General features: G+C 33.4%; 2 protein-coding genes across 10 annotated transcripts; both read right to left on the bottom strand.

The window, feature by feature from the left end:
• Window positions 1-2,213: 2,213 nt before the first annotated feature.
• LOC123198636 (chaperone protein dnaJ 11, chloroplastic) lies at window positions 2,214-3,382 on the bottom strand. The gene has a single exon (XM_044613366.1). The coding sequence runs from the start codon at window positions 3,379-3,381 to the stop codon at window positions 2,779-2,781; it is 603 nt and encodes a 200-aa protein (XP_044469301.1). The 5' UTR covers window position 3,382; the 3' UTR covers window positions 2,214-2,778.
• Window positions 3,383-5,339: 1,957 nt separating this feature from the next.
• Window positions 5,340-14,052, bottom strand: LOC123199209 (DNA-(apurinic or apyrimidinic site) endonuclease 2). 9 transcript variants are annotated; one of them, XR_006498229.1, is made up of 12 exons: window positions 13,710-14,052; window positions 13,502-13,613; window positions 12,859-13,059; window positions 12,664-12,749; window positions 12,378-12,493; window positions 12,157-12,237; window positions 11,426-11,626; window positions 11,193-11,350; window positions 8,888-9,606; window positions 7,853-7,954; window positions 7,681-7,728; window positions 5,340-5,640 (listed from the first exon to the last, which is right to left on the bottom strand). XR_006498229.1 is itself a non-coding variant. In XM_044614119.1 (11 exons), the coding sequence occupies exons 1-10, from the start codon at window positions 13,818-13,820 to the stop codon at window positions 7,880-7,882; spliced, it is 1,854 nt and encodes a 617-aa protein (XP_044470054.1). In that variant the 5' UTR covers window positions 13,821-14,052; the 3' UTR covers window positions 7,572-7,728; window positions 7,853-7,879. The 9 variants fall into 9 exon arrangements, 5 of the variants coding, with proteins under 5 accessions (XP_044470054.1, XP_044470055.1, XP_044470056.1 ...); XR_006498230.1 differs by lacking the exon at window positions 5,340-5,640 and adding an exon at window positions 6,774-7,493 and having other exon boundaries at window positions 7,800-7,954; XR_006498228.1 differs by lacking the exon at window positions 5,340-5,640 and adding an exon at window positions 6,774-7,493.
• Window positions 14,053-14,625: the final 573 nt, after the last annotated feature.

Raw genomic sequence — 14,625 nt, 5'->3', positions numbered from 1 at the left:
ACTTTATTGAGTTGATTGATTCCATGTGTGGTTCAATATTTGGCCACACATGACTAATCTTAGAGGATAAATCTTTACAATGACTTTATTCGAAAAATGAAATATACAACGTGAAATGTGTTGTGCTATAGTTCCCTACCTACAAACAAAACGTCTCCTCAAAAAGTAATCATTTATACAAGTAATAATCTTTTATCTCAATTAATGGATAAATATTCCTTAATTAATGAAAGAATATAATATGTCAATTGACATCTCTTTGCATGTCATCTGCCTATTATGAAAAAAAAGAATATGAACACGCTTATACATATCATCATATAATTAAATATTGTTTTATCTTTAATTCAGAATCACCTAATCACATGATAACACATATAAATATGTATATATTTGTATATTTAAAATGAGTATATATAATTTTATTGATAACTTATTGCATTATTGATTTCGACCGTGATGTTGTTCGTAATATAATTGTTTAGGAAGTTAATGTTTTGAATTTGAACTTTAAATTGTAAGAGAGAACATTATAACCCCTTTTCTGAATCCAGTAAATACACCTATTTCTTGGGCTTAATTTTATTAAAGTGGTGGATGTCCTGGGCTGACTCCAATGGAAAACTTTGGGTCTTAAGTAAACTCTTTCCAGGCCTCAATTGTGCTAAAGAAAAACCCGAAGGACGAAAGTGTAAAATGTGGACCTGAATTGAATTGCCAGTATTCTCCTAGTTCATTTGTTAAATTTCTTCTCTCATTTTTTGGCTTCAGCATGTGTTTTCTGAAAATTCCAAAACAAAGTTAAAACCATCACACCATTATCTTGGAAAGCTGGACTTTGTGACCCTGAAAGCTTGAATCTGTTTTTGTAACTTGATGAACTTTTCTTTGTGATAAGGATTTGGCTGAATTAGTCAAAATTAATTAATACAACATTTTGAAATTTGTTTAATATTAAATCCATTGGACCGCACTCTTCGAGTCAATGCCCAACTCCAACATTAGCCGAAATGGCAAATCTGACCATGGGTCCACCTCTCTCAAAGCTGGTTAGAGCCCCAAAACCTAAAATTTTTCAACCCACCATTAAAAGCATGGTCTGGGAGAAAATTTTGTTGTTGGCGGTAGCTCTAATCAAACTGATGATATTGTTGTCAATCATCTTCAAGAAAGAAAAATTTACATACAAGTCTGACTTAAAAAACCTGTGATTTGGGTTAGCCAGGGCCACAAAGATATTACTTCTGCCATTGATTGTGGCTTGAGCGGTGGAATCCAAAGCAAACAACTCAATATTAGCATCGCCATCAAGGAGTGGCGTGAGTGGCAAAAATTGGACAGTCAAACAACAAATAAAATATAAACTCTTGACTAATCTAATATTATAGTTGGAGGGTCATAGGTCAATTATCGAATCTAAAGTTTTATCTAATTGTTATAATCAGTTCAAACCTAATTAAATCAAAAATATAATTTTCAACTAGCTATAAACTAAAAACGATTTTGGTTTTTAAGTCTACTTTGCCATGGCCACATTTTTCTTGTCTTATGGATGTGGACATCATATAAAATTCAACTATCTTTCATTTTCTTATCTTCATGTTTGCATGAAAAGAAAAAGGCAATTAACTGGATGTAGGCAATATTTTAATTTTCAGGAACGAAAAAAAGTGTTGGAGTCTATAATTTGTTTCCAATACTTTCTAAAGTATTAAAAAAATCATGGTGCTAGAAATGAAATCTTCTCTTTCCTTTTGGAAAGAGATTTGTCTCTTTCTTTTTGTTCCATAATTTCTTTTGAAATTCTTCTTCTATGGTGTCTATTGGATGGTTTGAATGACTCTTCAAATACAGAAATGGACCAAGATCTTGGATTCTAGTTGGCTTCGAGTTGAGCCAACTTTTGTTGGTTCTAGTTTCAGTTTCCATTAATACTGTACCAGTTTGTGTAGAAACGACTTAGTCTCTCTACAACGTTTATCTCAGGTTGTTGTCCATAACACAATGATTCAATTTGAGCCGTGACAATAATCTACACATATAAAAATATAATTTGTAGCAAGTATAAAAAAAAGCACAATCAAGATTGCATAATCTGGTTTATGCAAGAACTCTTCCATCGCTTTAATGCTATAAGCTACCTCTCAAAAACTCTAAACTCAAATAAATATATATACACAAGCAAGAGAGACATTCCCATACATACAAAATACTAAATCTGCAATAATTTTTTTTTTACTAGGAATCCTCTTATGGCCTGGCCATGAAGCCAGTAAATCCAGAAGACAATAACCCAAGCATATCAGAAGAAACTAGTATATGTCAGTAAATCCTGGAGAGACTAACCTAACAACCCACAGTCATAGCCTCCTACTTTAATACAAACATAAGACAAGGAACTAGTATATGCAGAGAAATCCTACAGACACTAACCCAACAACCCACAGTCATAGTCTCCCACCTCAATACAAGCATATCAGAAGAAGCTACTGTATGCCGGTAAATCTTGGAGACACTAACCCTGCAACCCACCATCATAACATCTCACTTCAATAAAAGCACATCAAAAGGAGCTAGTATATGTTGGTAAATCCTGGAGACACTAACCCAGCAACCCATAGTCATAATCTTCCACTTCAATTCAAGCATATCACAAGGAGCTACTATATGCACCAAGTATGGAGTCGAACTTGCGTCTTCTAACTCTACGCTAGATATTTCATACCTTAACCAAATTCGACCCAGGTTAGTAGCACCTTAATTGGGCCAGTCAACTCTCTACCAACACTGGTCAGTCTCCCAGTTCCGGCCAGAATATCCTGAAAGTCCTGAAACAGTGGTCAACGGTCTGTTTCTTCGGAAAAGTTTCTGATCATAGACAGCACGTTTTTTAGGATCCGAGAGAGTGCAATAAGCAGCATGAATCTTGATGAAGGCGTCCGCCGACGAATCCTTACAATCAATTGCTGCAACGTCGGGATGGCAAGTCCTGGCTAATCGTCGATATGCTGTCTTAATCTCGTGATTAGATGCTCCAATGGGTATTCCGAGAATCTGGTAAAGTGAGGCGCATGATGCCATGGGATGAGGACTCAGATATGTGGTCGTGGTGGTGATTGACCTTGTAGATTCGTTAAAAGCGTATGAATAAGCTGCTGCTGCTGTTGTTGTTGTTGTGGCCGCAAGAGTTGGATGAAATCTGACTCGTGAAGATGTTGGGATTGTTGTTTTGATGTTGATGCCAAGAATTGCGGAGGGGAGAAGTGGAGAAGAAGAGAGCCTGGTGATGAGATAAGAGGAGAGGTTTCGGTGTTTTTTATATGTAAACTGAGAGGAGTTACGGATAATATCGATATTGCAATGTTTCTCAAACACTAACATAATCAACGCATGTGGGCACTGTAGATTGCATAACATTAAACTGTAGTAAATGTTGGAATGTTATGATTTCAAATTTAGATCCCATGGGGAAAAAATATGGAACTATGTTTTCTTGAGGTTCATACAATGGGAATATTCATCAATTGGCTGGAAATGTGTAGAACTTTTTCTTATTGAAAAGGCCAAAAGATCCCACCTAAGCTATAATAAAGTCGTAGATATGGCAGCTAATTTTTTAAAATTTAAATATATATTTATTACTTAATTTTTATTAAAATTTTTTATTAAAGTTAAAGATAAATTTATCATTTCAATAATAATATTAAAAAAATTATAATTTTATCTTTTTTTTTCTCTTAAATTTTGAAAACTAACCATCTCACCTCATTTTTTCAATTTTTTCAATTTTAAAAAGTAATTTTTTCACCCCCTAAATCCTTAGGTTTCTTCTCTTTCTCTCATGTGACCATCCGACAGTGGCAGTAATATCTCTATTGATAAAGATATCTCTTCATCGACAGAGACGAACCATCGACAAAAAGATAGAGATCATTGACGTAGATGATTGTTAAAGAATGACAGAAAATACTTAAGGATTTGTGAGAGGAAAAACTACTTTTAAAAATTAGAAAAGTTTTGAAAATTAGGTAAAAATATTAATTTTCAAAACTTAAGAGAAAAAAGAATATAATTATACTTTTTTTAATATTATCGATAAAATGATAATTTATCTTTGATTCTAACAAAAAAAATTTAAATAAAAATTTAATAATAAATAAATATTTAAATTTTTTAAAATTAACAAATATGTATTTAAAATTTTAGTACAGCGTGGGTGGAAATAAGATAAGGGCTCATCCAATAGTGTGGAAGGTGGGGTACGATGATGATTGATGAGTCAGCTATAAGTTTATCTAGATTGTACGTGTACTGTAGATATGGCTGAGTGACCATTTGGATTTTTGTTTTTTATGTTTTTATTTTTGAAAAGATTGGATTCTGATTTTAAAGATTTTCTATCGGATTAGAACCATTAGAACAGAATGCCATTCAATCAAAACTCATTAATAATTAACCCAATGGACACAATTCTAGAAGAGGTGAAAAACAACCGGCAGATAAATATCGTATCAGGTTATAGGTCGAGATAAAAAACAGATAAAGTATGTATGATTTCATCGAAAAGTAATAATAAAGAAATAAGGGTCAATTTTTGTCATAAATCTTTGTAATCTTTTTTAACATTAAACAACAGTATCCTATCATCTTACAACTATTTCTTACATTCCCAACTATTATAATCAAAGTGTAATCACTCTCTGATCATATCAAAATCACATAATTATAATGACATCATTAAGTCACAAGATTTCACACTTAACTTATTTAGATATATATATATATATATATATATATATATATATAAAACCCTAATACCCATTAGTATAAATTCAAATGAGAGATATTTCTAACACTTTAATAACATTCTAACATTGTAATATTGTTATTTTATTTAAAGCATTCAATTAAAATCACCTTCGTGAAAATAAGCTCTTGACTTATTAGTAGAACCATGTTAAACATTTTGTTTTCTCTTGATCTTCTTGTGTTTTTTCATCTTTTTACACTGAATTCCACAATGGTTTAGTGTACACATTCGACACTTTTCCTTGCGTTGAATTTGAAAAGTTTATTATTTTTCTAATGTTTAAGTTCTACTTCTCCAATTTAGCTGGGCGCATCTGTGTCTCGATCATTACAAGTCAGCTGGCCAAAATGAGTGGATAAACATTAATGGATAAGAACAAAGAAAGAGGGTTTCACGGGATACCTAAGTTGAAGGATGACAAAAGATCCCTTCATCATGGACAATGATACTTACGTTTCCAACAAAACTATGAGTATTTATAATGATAAACGAAAATCAATGGTATGACCTATTTTTAAGTTCATGAGATGAATAAATGTCAAGACAAACAATTCCTCATAGATTGTGTTGACGAACATAAGTCGCAAAGTACAGACTTTGCCATATACTAGATATAACTCATCATCAACAATAGTATTTTTTGTGGGAACAATGCTAGATGCTCACCCCAAAGTCCCCTCAATTAGGGTGTTGTGTTGATATCAATATCCTACAATGGTTAGGAATCAAGGGCTTTGGGAAAATATAACTCTTTGGTATAAAAATAACAGAAGTCAAATCAGACAATACCTCACAACCATATTGGCAAACGAAGTCGCACGAATTAAAACCTGTCATGTGATAGATCTAGACCATCATCAACAATGCTACAATTCTCGTTATTGTAAAATGGATCAAATGTAACCAGGAGCAAAATTAAAATTAATTAGTTCCTAGTTATATATAATTGATTTATGGAATTTCAAACCATCTCTGTCAAGAACAAACATGGGTACAACTTCATCTCTTGGAATTATAATCGCAAAAAGATTGAAACAACAATTTCATCTAGTTAGAATAAAGATAAACACATAAAGGCAAACAAAGTCCACATCATTGTTAACTTTTCTATGTGAAACTAAGATGATATTATCTTTCTTGGCGTTGAGATTTGCACCATCGATAAATATATTGAAACGTTGAAGAAACTTAATGTGAGAATATTACAACATGAGAAAAATGTCTAGACGGTTTTTAACATAGTCTGACAAAATACCAAGATTCTACGTCTATGGTGGACACATTATTTGAATAATGTAAACAGAAAGACAGTATTACAAAGCAAGATAGCAAATTGAGTGCTACACAACTCCCTCTTTGTCATCTCAATGCCAGGCATTTATACTAATTAAGACTAGGGTTGTATTGTTTTGTGAAGAGCAAAAATCTGAGGCTTGAAGAGTGTTATCGAGATATGATATGGTAAGAGAGTAATTACATTTTAATTGTGATTGTTAAAATTATTATAAGTGCCTTCAAGACAAAAAGGAAACTATTATAGGGCATAGACCCTTGTTTCTTATTTGTAGCTTTCAGATGAAATTATGCCTTATCCAAGCCTTCTTCTCAAGTTGTGGGCTAGCGTGACGTCTATACAAAGAAAATGTTTTGACTGCATGTCATCTTTCCATTGAAAGGATTAAACCTTGTTTTTTTTTTTTTTTCTATTTCACATATCAAACTTAAAAATTTTCCTATTGATATAAATATACTTTCACGATTCTTATTGAAAATATCAAACCAATCACATTACTTTCAAAATAAAATAAAACAAATAATCCTAATTGTATTTATTATATACCTTCAATAGAAAATACTAAAAGTTTTGATCACTTTTAAAGAAAAATCTAAAAAATTTTGAAAGTTCACTTCAATATAAAAAAAACAAACTTCAATCTCTTTAATTGAAAAGAAGTAATAATTCAATACCTCAAGGTTGGCAGTTCTTTCTTCTGTCACTTTGAGCAAATACCATTTGTTATTCATCCTATTACATGCAACCATTATCCCCATCCCATCAAGGCAAATCAAATGTTTTTCAATCAAAAGCATATCGAGAATTATATTTCAGGTCAAGACCCATTAAATTCTACATTTCTTTAGAGACCAACCATTAAAAAATTAAAAAGTATAGGTCTCAGAGAACAGCTGTGACCGTGGGGATCTCTAAAGAACATGACCTCTGGATAGTTAAGATTAGGAGTGACATGATAACTACAGGATGCTAAGAAAAGAGAACAGAAGGCAAGTCGGTGTAGGATGCATGGTTTTGATCCTGATGGCCAGTCCAATCTAGGTGAAGTTCTAAAAGATTCAGTTATTGAACCGTTTCATACTGTGGTTGAACCAAGTGAACTGCGTTGGGTCAATCCGGGTCCAATAGACCTATTGACGTCAATATGATTCAAAAAAATTTTCGCAATTGTTAGGACTCATTGTCTCAACAATTGGTAAAGCAGGCTAAGCATGCAATGCATCACCAAACCACAACTCCATTTGGGTATATATAGTAAATATATATGTATATTACCAGTTCTAATATCCCAGTTTAACAGCCAATCCAACCAAGAAAGACCCAAACCAGCCCCTTGACCAAGTCAAGGCCTGGTTTGAGTCTGAAAACATTGGTGGAATGGGCATATTCCTGGAAGAAGAGAAAAAACAGGCGTTACTACCACAAGAAGCTTAAAAATTCTTAACCAAAATAACTAGATAAGAAAAATGAAAAAAATTGCAGTCATTAGAAGGGAAAAAAAAAAACCTTTTTCATCTATTTTCCTTCTCTTTTAACTACATTACACTTACAAAAACGTAATTACAGTGATAAATACCTGTGAAGATACAATGTCAAGATCCCCCCAACCAAGTACAGTATGAAGCTGCAAACGACATTTAATTTTAAGTGAATTGATATAACAGAAAAGATAGAAATTAGGTTTTAAATTATTACCTCAGTGAGATCAAGGAGGCAACACTTGGGAGAGGTAGGGGTGGACAACTTACCTTTCACTTGCAAACCATGAGACAACATTATTGTTTGTGCTTGGATTTTGAAGAAGCCCATTTAAAGTAACCACAATTTGCTTCAGAATTAGAAGCAGGTCCCTAAAAAGAAAAGAACTGGTTAGTTGGAACATAAACACTTCAATGGCAACGTGCTCATCTGTTCCAAAAATCAGAGATTTGAAAGGAATAAAAGAAGAAATTAAATGGCAGCTCCTGTGTTCGTGTACCATAATGGAACACCGCTTAGTAATATTAGATAATAAAACTACAATATGTCAAAATAACTAATAAGAAGATGATCGAGTGCTGATCCTACTGAACCAGCATCCAGATGAGTGTTCTGGATATGGCATTGTACTTTAAATAAATTTGCTGCTGTGTAAATTTGAAACCAAGATTTATTCAGACTTTTAACTGGTACACAAAACAACAGCCCCTAAAGAACCACCAACATTTATATAATCTAATGTCTCAAAACAAACCTTGATAGAACCTGAGCTATAGGCTCCACTAGTTTTTCTTTAATGATTATGAAACCTAGAGATTAAATAGCAATGAATCAAATCAAATCAGAACAAGAATACCAAAATTTGGAAAAATTCTCACTGATACTGAAGATGTTTACAAGGAGAAGAAGAGAGATCAAATTTTCTCTAAAAACACTAAATATAGAGAAAACCCTAATTTCATAAGATTCATACAATACTGTGGATACTAAAAGTTCAAATATTATGCTACAGTAACTGAACTAAAAAACTGATGGACCGGTCAATTAAGAAAGGTTCATACAGCAGAGGCAAAGCCTCCACATAGTATTCAGTCAGTCCAATCCAGAATTCAGGTCACCACTAGACAACACTGCCAGTATTTGTCACTCTGAACAACTGGGTAATTAACTGTTCTACATCTTTACTTTTCATCCCCAAAAAGAATCAGGTTTAATTTCTTTAAGGTTTTTTACTTTCTGCATTCAGACCAAAAATTGTGACTTTACATGAATATAACAGATTAGTTATAAAGAATGTGAAATACCTCCGCTCGAGCACAAACATAAAATCTGCGACCAATTGTCGGACCCGGTTTCTTCACCACTCGAGCAACACAAGGTTCCCTGTGGCCCTTACAAAGAGGTATAGTGTTCTCCATGAGTTGTTGTATCCTCTTCCATTCAAGTAAAGCAATGTTATTTTTCTCTGTGTCCAGAGAACATTTGCCATCTTGTTCCTCTTGATCCTGTGAGCATGGACTCAAATTCACATCATGCAGCTCAGGATGACAATTATTATAATCGGCCACAGGAGTTGTGTCATGAAGGGATTCCAGGACATCTGCCGGATTAAGTGAGGTATCAGTAACCAATTTGCCCACATCTTGCCTAGGGTTTGGACTCTTCTGAAAAAATGACTTCAGTGAGAGTTGTGAAAATTGATTTTTTCTTGCTTTTTTATTGGCTCTGTCACCAGGAATTAAATGAATGTGTTTACAATTCCCAGTTGTAATTGTGGAGTCGCAAACAGCATCCTTAGGTAGATCTCTATGATTCTCATGGGTTTTCCACAATTTTCCTTTAGGTTCTTGGTTGGCAAAAGAACAGTGGTCACTAGGGGGCATTCCCAGTTCATGGCAGTTGTTAAAGGATCTTTCAACACTCTCACTGAAACGCTCCATTTTCGTCATTTCGGTAGTAAGTGAGCTTGAGGCCTCGCCAGATTTAGTTTCTTTAGCAACCTCTCTTTTCATTAACACAGACACTGCAAATAGAAATATAAATATATATGCATCAAATGCCAAGACAAATAGAAATATAAATATTTCATAGTTAAATGCCAAGAACTGCAAACAAATGGTGTTGCTAAGATAGAATTTTAATTAGAGGGATTCAATGATTCAAAGCCCAACCTACAATCTTTAGGAATCAGGAAACTTGTGATGTTTCCCTATGAGAGTATCTCTAAGGAATTGAATTTCAGACCTTGAAGGAGCAGGCCATAATTCAAAACATACAAATCAATTAGACATTTGGTACAAAACAAGAACACTATGCAAAGAAATTTCTTAAATCATCATCATGGTTGCCAGAATGATTCCTACTCCCCTTAGTCAGATAAATTAGTAATACACAATGAAACATTATCCATAATAATTGAAATAAGAAGCATTTCATCACAATTTAAATGCTGTCTACAGGAAGCAAAGTCTTGATTCTACATAAGGTAACGGTTCTTTATTCTACGTCATGAGTTACCGCAAATTCACAAATTTGTTTCCTGTATCTGTTTACTAGTGTTACACTAAACAAGAGTTTTGGATGAAGACACTGCCGTTAATATCCAGCACGGACCCGTGGATCGTAAAATGAAAGGGTTTAAACTATTGAATCCCTCTACTTCAATTTTTTTCTCAATGGATTTCAAAAGGATACAGACTAAAATGCTGTTGAGTTTATATATTTCAAGCCCAAAAGCCATTTTGAATATCTTGGATAAATGCAAAATCCCTCTCTTTTGTGCATAGATAAGGGATTTCAGAGGTTAGGCAATAGAGAACCAGAAAGTGAAATGGAGAAATAGGAAGAATAAGAGAAAGTAAAATAGGGAGAACAACAAGAAAGAGGGGAACACAAGAAGAAATTAGAGAGAAGGAAATAAGCTATGGGGAGAAGCTCCTAATGTATTTATTCATAAACCAGGCATGATAACAATAATGATTAAAGAGTTAAGAAACCAAATCCTAACCAAAATATAATTCTAATCCCCAAAAAACAGTTAAAAAAAGTTTAATTTAACTGAGACAATTCAATCCTAAAATATAAAATACAAGGACTAAATAGCCCTTTGCATCCTTCCTATATTTACAACATCATGAGCATTCCAGACCTCTTAAACAGAACATCAATGTATAATAATAACATTTCTGAAGGGTGTGATGTTCAAAACTTATTGAAATAATATTATTATTCAATTAATTTCTACAAGAGCCATTAATTCCCCATACACAGGTATTCTATACAGTAAACTAAAACTAAATTTATTAAGTAATTACAGCGGCTTTTTATATTCACCAATATTCTATACAAGTAGACAATCACAGTCAAACCACTGCAACTAAGTCACAGTAAAACTTGATCAATCTGATCTAAAAACAAATTCCATAACCTAACAAATGCAATATCATATGATGAAATCAAGAAAGCAAACAATAACTCAGTCAAAAATTAAAGCAATTCAAAAAGTTTACCAATTAACGTCACTTCACAAATTAGTGCATTATAATTTAAATAAAATAGATGCCTAATTTAAAAGACTCTACCATCAGAAGATAAGAATATTAATCTCACCAAGGGTTTGTTGGAGACCACGGATCATGGGTAGGTATCTAGAAGCTAAAGATGGAGTGCTATGTTCAGGAATAACAGGAACTTCACCAAAACTCGTATAAACAGGAGCATGGTCTGAACCTTCTAATTTGATATTCATCCCTCCTTTCCACCTAGTTCTGGAACAGGTCCAATTATCAACTGACAAAACTGAACTCATAGCATGATATTACCCTATTCACAAGTACACTTACCCCAATGTATTTCCAGGTTTCCACCGTTTATACTCTACCAGTATGTCACACTCCTTAACATGGCAAGTTACAAAGTTATGGCCTTCCAGGTCATGCTTTTCATGTAAGCATGGCCCACCACAGAGAATATGGTCAATTCTTGTCCCATAATTAAATTGCTCTGCACCTGTATTAGATGGCCAGCATGTGTATGCATCCCTTCTGGATAATAGTAAGAGAGAAAAATGAGGTTATCAGAACAAAGACTTAGGAAAATACAAGCAACAATTAATATGGAGACTGAAGCAATACTACTATACAAATCTTAAACAAATACAACACAATCTCAGATAGACAGAAAAGTTAAATAGTCACAATCATGTCAAAAACTGTGCGAAGACACAACATGTGATCATTTCTTATTTTTTGTGAAAATGATACAACTGATATATTAGAGTGTTCCAGAAATTACAAAAGTGTGGAGAATAAAATTATATTTAGATTAGAAAAGAAAAAACCAAAGTATTCATCATTGGTGATGAAGAAAACTTCAATCTTATTTCTTAGTTTCTACATTCAAATCATGCAAACAAAGAAATTTTCAAATATTAGAACAACCTAAGAGCTTAAATAGGTACAATAACCCTACATATATATGAAGCCATATTAAATCCAAACTAGATGTTGTATTCTCTAACATCAGCAATCATCATTAGTCATAATAAATTCAGAAGTCAGTTCAAGTTCTAAACCTTTCAGGATGTTTTGCTCTGAAAACATCAAAAAAGGGGCCACCAGATTCCACCAGCAACGATCTAAACCATCTTCTGAACCTGCAAAGTAGTTCATTCACATGAACAAATCATTGGTTGTGAAGCTGAATAATGTTAAAGGTTCAAAAAAAAAAAAGTCAGCTCCAAGAACAGCAAGAAGCTTATAAAACAAAAACCAAAGAAATCAGACAGCAGCTTACTCATTCTCCTCAAAATCCGGTTCGGCCTCACAGCGATCTATGGCAGCAGGAGCAATGTTGAGATCACCAACCACAAATATCCTCCTCTTTTGACACAAGAGAAACTCCCATCTTTTCTACACAAAACATTACCAGTGTCGCACCATAAATTTCATGTTTGCTAATTAATCCTAATGATCAACATCACAACCAATCTTTCATAGTAAGCCAAAAACGTTAAGGAAAACCGATTAGGCATTCATACTAGAGACACAAAGACCGCAATACAACAAAAGAAAAGGATTACCTGTAATATCTTGAAAAATTTATGCTTAAACTGAATCCTGTCCACATCATCACTACCAGCTCGTGGCCCGTAAATATTAAACAGAACTGATCAGTTGTAACATAAATTTCATCATTAACTCAATAATTGCAAGATAAATCCCTCCCCAAAAAGTAAGAAAATTAAAACTTCTCTATTGTCATAGTTTTAACTCACTGAAATGACCGTGATCGGTAATTATACAACGTCCCTCACCATCAACCTTACAGAGCTCATCTTTGGCAAATTCCTCAAGACCTTCCACAATTTTACTTCCAGAAGCATCTAAAACACCAGTAAAGCCTTCTTCTGCAGCCACCGGCAGGGCCACTTCATTACTTGAAAACGCTGAATTCACACGGCAAAATGTCGCTACTCCTAGAGAAATTAAAATGGAATAAAACGTAATTGCTTTTAAAATGTTAATTCTTCAATAAAAAAAGAAATGTGACGTGTTGTTTTGGCCTTGGCAATTAAATAAGATCCTAGCCAATATTAAACCAAAACAACAAAAAACACATTGCCAATATTCAGCCAAAAACAGCAAATAATCACAACAAATAAAGAAACAGAACCTATTTTATTGATAAAGGGGGATTTACAGTGGATAAATCAGCGAGGAGGCAGGGTCTCCCAATTCCGGCAATTCAAGGCACCAGAGACCTCCCAAATCAGCCTAAAAGGCTGCCCACAGCCTAAGCTATCCAAACCCTAATTTTCTTCCTTCCTTCCTTCACCATGTACAACCTTAACCTACAGAATTAAGACATGTGCCCCACAAAAACCCATAATTCCTACCACAGTCAAACAAACAGCTTACCGGAATAACCAGTTCGGCCTTTATCGGAAGTACGCGTGCAAGAAAAGAAAGACTCGTATCCTTCAGCCAATACTAAATCCGATTTCAGTTCTTGTCTTCTTAATTTCGTCTCCTGTGTTGGGGCAAATCGTGAAAATTGAATATACTTCAACAAGCACGAATTATAAATGCGCAAATGTGTGTTAAGAAGAAGAAGAAGGGAGCTGACCTGGAAGCAGATGATGTCAGCGTCGAAAGAGTCGAGTAATTTGCGAAGAGAGCCGAACTGAGAGATGCGTTGTCTTAGACCATTGACATTGTATGTTACTATCTTCATCATCGTTCATCTCTCTGCTTGACTGCCTCCAAGGTACAGGTTACTCACGAGTCGCGCCAACGGTTCTCTTTTGAGTTACCGGGCACTGGTGCTGAAGAACCTGAAACGATGTCGTTCTTTTTCCGCAGAGACAAAAAACTGAGTTCCGGTTTACAGTGACACGTTACACGAGAACACGTCGTCGTCAAAAAACTATTTTTCTTCTTTTTTATTCATCATTTCATTTGCCACCTTAACAAAGCCGAATTTAATAAAACTACTTTTTCGCGCTTTAAATTTAAAAAATCTAATTTTTTTTTTTTACCCGTCTGATAAATTCTTTTATAGAATGTTAGGAAGGATAACAACACATTTAAATATCCAATTAACACTCTTTTTTTGTTAGTTAAAAAAAAAACTAAATTATTAATTTTTTTATTTAAGAAAAACAGAATTTCCAAATTTTCTTATAAAGTGAACTAAACTTTTAATGTTTATATTGAAAACGTTAAATAAACAAATTTAGAATTGTTTAATTTATTTTATTTTAAAAGCAAATTTATTAATTTAATGCTTTTAATAAAAAATAATTAAAATTTTAATATCATTAACAGAAAAAAATTAAAACTTTTATCATCGCAATTAAAAAAATAAAAAATTTAATCTTTTTAATAAAAGAGATAAAATTTAATCTTTTTAATAAAAAAAATAATCTACTGAAATGTTCTACTTCTTTACTCAACCTAAATTGCAATTTACCCTGTTAGTTAAAAATTATTTTAAAATTACTCTGGAAAGACTGTTCCTCTCCTCTTGCCTCCACCCTTGC

This window comes from Mangifera indica, chromosome 16, assembly GCF_011075055.1.
Source record: "Mangifera indica cultivar Alphonso chromosome 16, CATAS_Mindica_2.1, whole genome shotgun sequence".
Classification (NCBI taxonomy): Eukaryota; Viridiplantae; Streptophyta; class Magnoliopsida; order Sapindales; family Anacardiaceae; genus Mangifera; species Mangifera indica.
Note: the sequence above shows the minus strand (reverse complement) of the source record. Positions and strands in the feature narration are given on the sequence as shown.